The sequence below is a fragment of the Podarcis filfolensis genome, assembly GCF_964270895.1.
Source record: "Podarcis filfolensis genome assembly, chromosome: 1".
Taxonomy (NCBI): domain Eukaryota; kingdom Metazoa; phylum Chordata; class Lepidosauria; order Squamata; family Lacertidae; genus Podarcis; species Podarcis filfolensis.
In genome coordinates this window covers 92,590,613-92,599,674 of record NC_139604.1, presented here as the reverse complement: position 1 = coordinate 92,599,674, position 9,062 = coordinate 92,590,613, and the positions used below count along the sequence as shown (strand labels likewise).

Below are 9,062 nucleotides of genomic sequence, written 5' to 3'. Positions count from 1 at the left end.
GCCTCTCTCGGGCGGCGGGGCGGAGGCTGGAAGCACCTCAGACTCAGTTTTCTCTCGGTCACCCAACAGAGCTGCTTTCGAGGGGCGGGGCTTGGCTCCACGTTATGGTGCGGTTACTATAGGGATCTTGCTCTTCTCCATGAGCCCAGTTCCCCCTGGTGCTGACTGGAAAGGAGAGGCGAGCAAGCCAATGGGCTTCCAGTACGTTTCCGAGCACAATTCATAGTGTTGGTGCTGACCTTTAAAGTCCTAAATGGCCTCGGTCCAGTATATCTGAAGGAGCGTCTCCACCCCCGTTGTTCAGCCTGGACACTGAGGTCCAGCACCGAGGGCCTTCTGGCAGTTCCCTCGCTGCGAGAAGCCAAGTCACAGGGAACCAGGCAGAGGGCCTTCTCGGTGGTGGCACCCACCCTGTGGAACGCCCTCCCATCAGATTTCAAAGAGATAAACAACTACCAGACTTTTAGAAGACATCTGAAGGCAGCCCTCTTTAGGGAAGCTTTAATAGATTGTTGCATTTTAATATTCTGTTGGAAGCCGCCCAGAGTGGCTGGGGAAACCCAGCCAGATAGGCAGGGTATAAATAATTAATAATAATAATTGTTGTTGCTGCTACAGGGAGCAGGCTCCTCTGGCGCTCGCTCTCTGGATGGCGTGGCAATCAGGGAGGGGATCAAAGTGCCGTACATGGCTCTCCCCCCTCCGTATTTAATCTCCACAACAACCCTGTGAGGTAGGTTAAGCTGAGAGGCAGTGACTGGCCCCCAAGGTCAACCAGTGAGCTTCATGATTGACTAGGGATTTGAACCTTGGTCTCTGGCAATTCTCAGTGATGGTGACAAGGGGCAACTACTACTGCTTGCCTGTCTTCTCCATACAGTACTTTCCTGCGCTGGAAGGCTTTACTTCCTCGCTGTCTGCTTCTCAAGGTGGAGGGGACAATTGGGCTCCCTATGCTCAGCTCCCACCATTATGCCACCCAAAGGGGAAGTGCACAGGTGAGTGACAGGTGGCAGCAGCTGCAGTTTGCATGAGCAGCTGTCTTTGCCCACCTGGATGCCTGTGTGCAGTGCCGGATTTACGTATAAGCTAAACAAGCTATAGCTTAGGGCCCCACTCTCTTGTTGTTGTCTAGTCGTTTAGTCGTGTCCGACTTTTCGTGACCCCATGGACCAGAGCACGCCAGGCACTCCTGTCTTCCACTGCCTCCCGAAGTTTAGTCAAACTCATGCTGGTAGCCTCGAGAACACTATCCAACCATCTCGTCCTCTGTCGTCCCCTTCTCCTTGTGCCCTCCATCTTTCCCAACATCAGGGACCTTTCCAGGGAGTCTTCTCTTCTCATGAGGTGTCCAAAGTATTGGAGCCTCAGCTTCACAATCCGTCCTTCCAGTGAGCACTCAGGGCTGATTTCCTTCAGAATGGATAGGTTTGATCTTCTTGCAGTCCCTGGGACTCCCAAGAGTCTCCTCCAGCACCATAATTCAAAAGCATCAATTCTTCAGTGATCAGCCTTCTTTATGGTCCAGCTTTCACTTCCATACATCACTACTGGGAAAACCATAGCTTTTACTATACGGACCACTCTCTTGGGCCCCCCCAAAAAAATTAAAGGGAAAAAAGATGTACATTTCCAAAATATAAGATAAAAAACAAATAAAACAAAAGCTACATACAGCAACGGTGTATTTTGTGTAGGCTCCTGTGATGTAAGTAATGGGCCCTGCCTGCTAGCCTGCTCCCTAAAATATCACTGGTTTGCTCATTTCTATATATAGGGTGCTTACATTCTGCATGGACTGGTTGCATGTCTTTAGATACCTATTAGGTCCATAAATTACTATATAGCATATATTCAACACACACACACAAAAAAAGTGACAATTTGTTGTTGACAAAGGACAGCTGGACATATAAAGGGCCTCATCAAACTTAAATCCGGCCCTGCCTGTGTGCTCCCTCTAGGCCATGAAAATCAGGGGGTGGGGAGAAGTCTGTTTACAGTCCCATTAAGGAGCAGGGCCTTGTTCGTGGCTACATCTGTGGAACATACTCTGTGGTCGAAATTGGTGGTTCTCCCAGATGGACGTAATTAAAAATGTAATTTGTTTTACCAGGATAGGACAAATTGGACAGGAGCCTAGGAGTTTGATTTTTCATTGTGTTACGTTTTAATTATTCATAATATATTTTACTGATAGCGTAGCTATTGTTTTTATTGTGTTTGTATTTTACAGTGGTTAGCCATCCTGGGGCCCTGTGGAGGGAAGAGAGGAATACAGGAATGAACAATAAATAATTATCTCGACTGAGCTACCAAGAGAGAAAAGTAAACACAGAGGGCTACTTTCGATAAGGAGCCATTGCTGCCTCCTCTGTTTTTGCCCGTTTTTTTGGACAGGTTTACTAGTCTCAATCCAGAAGCCTTTTTCTTGTGCTCCTTTTTCTTGTGCATTCATTATTTCTCCATCTGTCACCAACCAAGATGGTAAAACACAGTGGTTATCCTTGATCCCACTCTCAGTACTGTTTGCACCTGCAAAGATTTTGGTGCAGACCTACTGCTTCATTCTGGAGCATGCACCACAGCTTTCTGCTGAAGTCCTGTAACTTTTCATACCACAAATGCTGCTGGTTTTGTATTCCCAGACTTGGTTGCGCCATAGAGCAAGAGTGACCTTCTGGGTAGCAATAGTGTGTCGTCATTTGGGAAGCATCACAAAGCAGAATGATGTGTGGATGGTCAACTATAAATCTGCTAATGGCTTATTATTGCATCAGTAACATGTTGCAGAATACACCTGGGCGGGGGAACCCCACCAGTCTGGAGATGCCCCAGGTATCCAGAAAAATATTTGTTTTTAATTTAAAACAAAACAACCTCCTGAGGACTGAGTTTTCTGGAGTGTTGAGGGTTCAGGGAGATGGGGAGTGGAGGGAGAGGGAAAAACAGCATGGGCTGGAACATAATCAGCCTGATCAAGTGAGTGACCATTTATCGTGCCCTGGAAAAGGGTATTAGATTAGCAAATGTATACCATAAGGCTTTCACCCCTTCTCTTAGTTCAAAATAGGCATTGGCCACATTGAAGTAAAAGAGAATTCTGGGTGAGAGAAATTAATTGGCATTGGAAGAAAAGCAATTCCTAGTTGCTTAATTAATAACTCCTCCAAGGGTTCCAAAGACCCTAGTAGCTTCTTGAATTATCCTGGAAGGCTTGGTGAACTTACGGTAAGTTTGGGGATGCACACCAAAGCTTCCTGCTCAGTTTACCCCAAATCTCTGCAGTCAGTGCTTTACAGTAATTGGATTGCAATGCTGAGATTCTCAGGTTTGGTGTTGGGTCCTATCTAGACCCTAGAACTTAGCAGAATCTCATACTATTGCACAATGGGCAACTTAAATCATGCCCTTCCCTGCAATTCCTGTTAAGTTCTCAGCTTGTCATAGTACATTCACCAACTGCAACCATTCAGTGATAGGAATTGGAGACTGAGCTACACACAAGGATGTTCCTAGTTTAAATCTTCCCTCTACCCTGAATTAACTAGGTGGCCTTTTCAAGTCAATCTCAATCTCAAACCTTCCCCCTTATTTATTCATGTTATTAAAATATTTTTATATACCACTATTCATAAAATAACCCCATCAGGGTGATTTAAAACAGTTATAAAGAAAACCATATGAAAAATTTAAAATCAGATCTGATTATTATGGAAAGATGTGTTGTTAATTGCCTGCGTAAGCCTGACAGAATAGAAAAGTTTTCAGCAAAGTTGAAATAGAGGGTCCCTGCTGAATCCCTGTTGGCAAAGGGTTCCACAAGACACAGCTGATGGTGCTAAAGGAACTTTTAATAATGGTGTCACGTGTCAGGTGCCTTCTGCAGCCCCACACTGAGCACCTTGCAGTAATCCAGCCTCAAGGTTTCCAGTGCATGGACTACACTGGAAAAGAACATCTGTAGCTGGTAAACCAGACAAAGCTGGTAAAAGGCACTCCTAGCCTCAGAGAGCATGGGTCTCTAATGAAGTACCCAAGCTACACACCTTCAATGTGGGATAACAATAATAATTGACCTTACAGCAGGGGCAACTGTAGTTATTGAGATGCTGGACTGTAATTTCCATTATCCCTGACCATTGATTATGCTGGCTGGCTGTTGTAGTCCAATAACAGCTGGAAGGCCACTAAGTTCCCCTTCCCTGCATTGTAGGGTTCTTGCAAGGCTTGTAGCTAGATGCATTAGCACTGAATATGAAAGTTTCCCACAACAGCTTGCAATTATGGTGGCATCTCAGAATCTGTATTCATTTTGAATACCAGTTCCTTACATCTCATAAATGTAACACTGCAGCATATCCCCAAAATTATTGATTTGGCAGGTGAAATGTTAGGCATCTTGCTCTGGTACTGAATCTAAAAATGTTCATATTAATGCTTAATAATTTGATAGTGTAAAAGAGATCCTTGTTACCTAAGATTTTTATGCCCTGCCATCCTATCTTAGATCTTTTACTTGCGAGAACCCAGACATCTTCCCACAATGGAAGAGCTGATGTATCTTCCTGCAACAAAAACCATAAAAGTTTGTTGTTGGTACAGTACAATTCCCATCCCTATCCAGTATGGACTGGCAATATGATTGCTGAATAATAGTAGTAGAAGAAGAAGAGTTTGGATTTGATATCCCGCCTTTCACTCCCTTTAAGGAGTCTCAAAGCGGCTAACATTCTCCTTTCCCTTCCTCCCCCACAACAAACACTCTGTGAGGTGAGTGGGGCTGAGAGACTTCAAAGAAGTGTGACTAGCCCAAGGTCGTCCAGCAGCTGCATGTGGAGGAGCGGAGACGCGAACCCGGTTCCCCAGATTACGAGACTACCGCTCTTAACCACTACACCACACTGGCTCTCTGAATAGTGATTCAGTCTGTTTCTGAAGATGGGCACAAGGCATCCCATGTAGAATTAAATCTACTTTTCTTTTATTTGAAATCTTGTGCATTCTGAAAACTACTAGTGCACCAGCTGGTAAGATCTTCAGTTAATGGAATGTGCTTGCAGCTTTTGTACATGTAGAAAATGATTTCCTGAAGGCGCAAAACGAAACCCTTTATGTTATAAATTTTAGCCATGCAATCTCTGCATTAAACCCGGGACTAGTTCTCTTAAATAAAAATCATTCATCTTTCTTTTTTCTCTGTCTCTGTGTGTAGATACAGACTTTTTTGTGGGGGTTGTCTGTTGTGCTGGGTGCTATATAAAGAATGAGGATGGGATAGGGATGCAGGTGGCACTGTGGTCTAAACCACTGAGACTCTTGGGCTTGCTGATCAGAAGGTTGGCAGTTCAAATTCCTGTGATGGAGTGAGCTCCAGTTGCTCTGTCCCAGTACCTGCCAAGCTAGCAGTTCAAAAGCACACCAGTGCAAGTAGATAAATAGGTATCGCTGTGGCGGGAAGGTAAATGGTGTTTCCATGTGCTCTGGTTTCCATCATGGTGTCCTGTTGCACCAGAAGTGGTTTAGTCATGCTGGCCACATGACCTGGAAAGCTGTCTGCTGACAAACGCTGGCTCCCTCGGCCTGAAAGCCAGATGAGCGCTGTAACCCCATAATCTCCTTTGACTGGACTTAACCATCCAGGGGTCCTTTACCTTTACCTTTATATGAAAAAATCACCCTTATTCCAGTAGCCAGGAATCTTTGCCCCATCATCCTGTTGTGTAAACACTGATGTGTAAGGATTCACCACCACCACCCCAGCATCAAAACATGATCAGCACCATGCTCTTCGACAGTTTTGAACAGCTTTCCCTCCTTCCCTATCAAATCATAGGACCAATCAGATTCATCCAATGAAGATTCTTACATAGAACAGTATGAGTACTGCCTGTTCCTGCACATGGAGACTTTTCCAGAGTGATACTGTTGCATAGGTACCAGAAACTGGTTTTATTTGTTTTAATAAAAATCATTTAGCACTACTCATATTTCAGCAAAACAATTTTATGCAAAACACTTGTTCTTACATAATTTGTACAGAAACCATGAAACAATACATAAAACACCTCAAATGCATTGGGAAAGGGAGTGATATGTAGAGCATAAATAGCACTGTAAGAAATAAGTTTTACAGTGTATTTCTACAATAATTTGTTCAGAGCACTTAAAAGTAGCTTCCAAGATGATAATGTAATGTACGGCCACAGAACTGTCTATGAAGAACAAAAGTAGAATGACTTACGGTATTCATTAATAATTTCTAATATCCAGTATTTCCTCCTGAAGGGGTTGAACAGCGACTTTAATATTTGTTTGATTGAGTTCTTTGTTTTTCCTTCTGGAATGAAATGCCGATTACTCCCTAGTACTGAACAATGTCAGAGGTTTGAGGCTCTCTTTCCGCTAAAAGGCTTGCCATGGATTTTGAAATTGTTAACTCTTCTTCTGCTGCTTCTTCCGTTCCACAGCTATACGCAAAGTTTTGAAAATCAAATCTATGTTATTTTGGATGTTGTAGTCACAAAGTTTGACTAGCTTTTGGAAGTCCTTTTCTGAATACCGCAAAGAATATACATTATATGGGCCAAAGGAACTGGTAAGATCACCAATTTCACCATCTTCCATCTCCTTAGGGCTTCGTTTCACACCTAAGATTTAAAAACAATATATAAGTAGGTAGTTTTATTTCAGAGGGAAAGCCTGGTTTTTGTTGCAGCAAACACCACAGAGAGTCTTGTATCGTAAAGACTAACAGATTTAATTCAGCATAAACTTTTGTGGGCAGGAGTCCACTTCTTCAGATATATAAATTGTTAATTCTCATGCATGAGGTATATGTACATGGGAAATAACCCAGAAAGAAATAAAGATATCATCTTGGTGAGGAAAATAGGGAAGGCTTATTATTGTCTTCAATAATTTGTACAGCAAAATGCATTACAGACTTTAAAGCGTCTCTTTTGGAAAATCATTCTGTTGGAGTGTAATTATTCTTCCCTTTATTTCAGTTTCTCCTCAGTACAGAAGCAGTGTGCCCGAATCTTCTTTCGGAATGTGTGGCTGAGACCGGACTCAATTAAAATTGGGTCTTTAGGTCTGAGTGCAATACTTCATCCAGCTGACTGCGCTATCTCAAAAATCAATGCTTTGGTCCAAATGCTGGCATAGAAGACCTATGACATCTCCCATCTCCCAAGTACAACTGCAGAAAAAAAAAACTTGATAGCTTTTTGGGGTGGCAGTATTTTTAGAAGAGCACATGAAGCCACATGTAATCTGGGACATGCACAGCCCAGTGTCACCTCCGACGTTGCAAAGAATATGACTGGTAGGGAAATGGGGGGGTATCCTGAATTGTGTACTGCTTCTGTTTAGTAGTAAGCATGTCTTACCCCTGCTTCTTCACTTTCCTTTTGAAACAACTCTCTTAGATTTCCAACTTAGTCAAAGAACAGAATTGATCATAATGTAATGAAAAGCAAAAATTATCAGACTTGTACAGACTTACCAGGTGCTTTATACTCTTTGAATGTGTCACACACTAAGGGGAAAAGAAGCACTATTGGAATTTCAGGGCCCTCTTGATCTCCCACCAAGTAGCATTCCTTCAGATCACCATCTTCCTTTGGTATAATTTGAGGGAATGGGACTCCTTGTTCTGAGAAATACTCTGCGGCTTTTTCCAGAGGCTATGTAAGGGGGATAAAATCCAAGCATGATTTTAATAGTGGAGCCATTACTTGATAGACTGGAAGTGCATTCGCACACGCCTAATTTGTAGACTTTTTTTTAAAAAAATCTCTGGTTTCCCCAATCCCAGCAACATGGAACACTGCAGAGTTTGCACTTCACCTGTGACCAGAAGGTCATCTTAAATTCTCCATTAAAGGGCTTTGAGATTCTATCTCAGCTGTGTGGAAGGCAAATTATGCTGCAGAACGAACTAATTATATTGTTAACCATCTCTTTTTGGGGAGAAGGGTGCCCTTCGTTGCCCAAACTTAACTATGTGAACAGCTTGTAGGGTGATTGGAAACCTTAAAGAACCCCACCCATTAATATCAATTTTGTTCAACCTTGCTCAACTCCCAGAACTTCCATCTCTGTTCTGAGTAAATAAGAGGAAGAGTTGGAGAAAGGAGTGCTGAGGGCAAGAGAAGAAACGCCCCCCCCAGCCCTTGAGAAAGTAAGTCTTCAAGGGGATTAATTGCTTTGGGACCTTTCATTTGGTAAAAAGTGCTATAAAAATCTCATAAAATAAATCAATCCACAGTTGTCCCAGTGGTAGCAGCAGTATCAAAGCAAAAGGCCTTTTCTTTGCAACTGAAAGAAAGAAAGAATGGGAAAGAAGTTTTTCTCAGTGTGGTCTGGAAACTTGGCTGGTACTGTTCTTGCAAACAGGACTGAGAACATACATCCTGTGCATAGGCTTTTAACAGCTCTCACACAAAAGTCACCTCCTTATTTGTGTATTCAGAACTGACCTCCAAATATATGTCTTGTGTACATGCAAACAAAAAGCAGCAGAACTTGTCTAGAAGAGAAAAAACTGATTTGGTGCACCTAACTGCTTTCACAGAAGCCATGGTGCAATGTGAATAAAGCTAGCAGAATATTTATCTTATCTCTCTTCCATCTGACAGGGAAGACGTGTGAAAGACAGCATTTGTCAGTTTCCCCTTCTCACAGCCCTGGTATTGCTGATGGCAGAGGAGGAAACAGCTGCAAGAAGATGATTTCAACAGAAGAGAAGGCCCAGGGTACAGACCATCAACTTCCTCTTTGTATGATAGGGACAGAAATGAGTAACCGACTGTCAAAAGCAAATAAGTTATGCACACTCCCATTATTTGTGTTGGGGGGGGGGGAAAGCTGTGCTCAAGATTACTTACCATTATTTGTGATCCTGCGCTGTAATTTAAGTGTATTATGAGATCCACATTTCTTCCCTGCCTCATGAGTGGCGGGTAGCTGCTTTCAAAGGCAAATGCATTATCTACCAGATACAGGTAATCTTCAGCTCCTGTCAGCTGGTTCGGAAAGGTATCAAGATCACAGTC

At 43.0% G+C, this 9,062-nt stretch overlaps 1 protein-coding gene and 1 long non-coding RNA gene across 2 annotated transcripts in view; one reads left to right on the top strand and one right to left on the bottom strand.

The window, feature by feature from the left end:
- The first annotated feature begins 16 nt into the window (after positions 1-16).
- Positions 17-5,190, top strand: LOC310759927. The gene is made up of 2 exons (XR_014546649.1): positions 17-107; positions 2,237-5,190. It is a non-coding gene; the product is annotated as an uncharacterized lncRNA (long non-coding RNA).
- Positions 5,191-5,923: 733 nt separating this feature from the next.
- Positions 5,924-9,062, bottom strand: part of LOC310759440 (cytosolic phospholipase A2 epsilon-like) — a 43,133-nt gene continuing 39,994 nt past the window's right edge. The window contains exons 19-21 of the mRNA XM_083606704.1: positions 8,895-9,061; positions 7,511-7,691; positions 5,924-6,650 (exon numbers count right to left, since the gene is read on the bottom strand). Coding sequence (XP_083462830.1) covers positions 6,436-6,650; positions 7,511-7,691; positions 8,895-9,061 — 563 coding nt within the window. The 3' untranslated portion in view covers positions 5,924-6,435. The remainder of the gene's footprint in view (positions 6,651-7,510; positions 7,692-8,894; position 9,062) is intronic.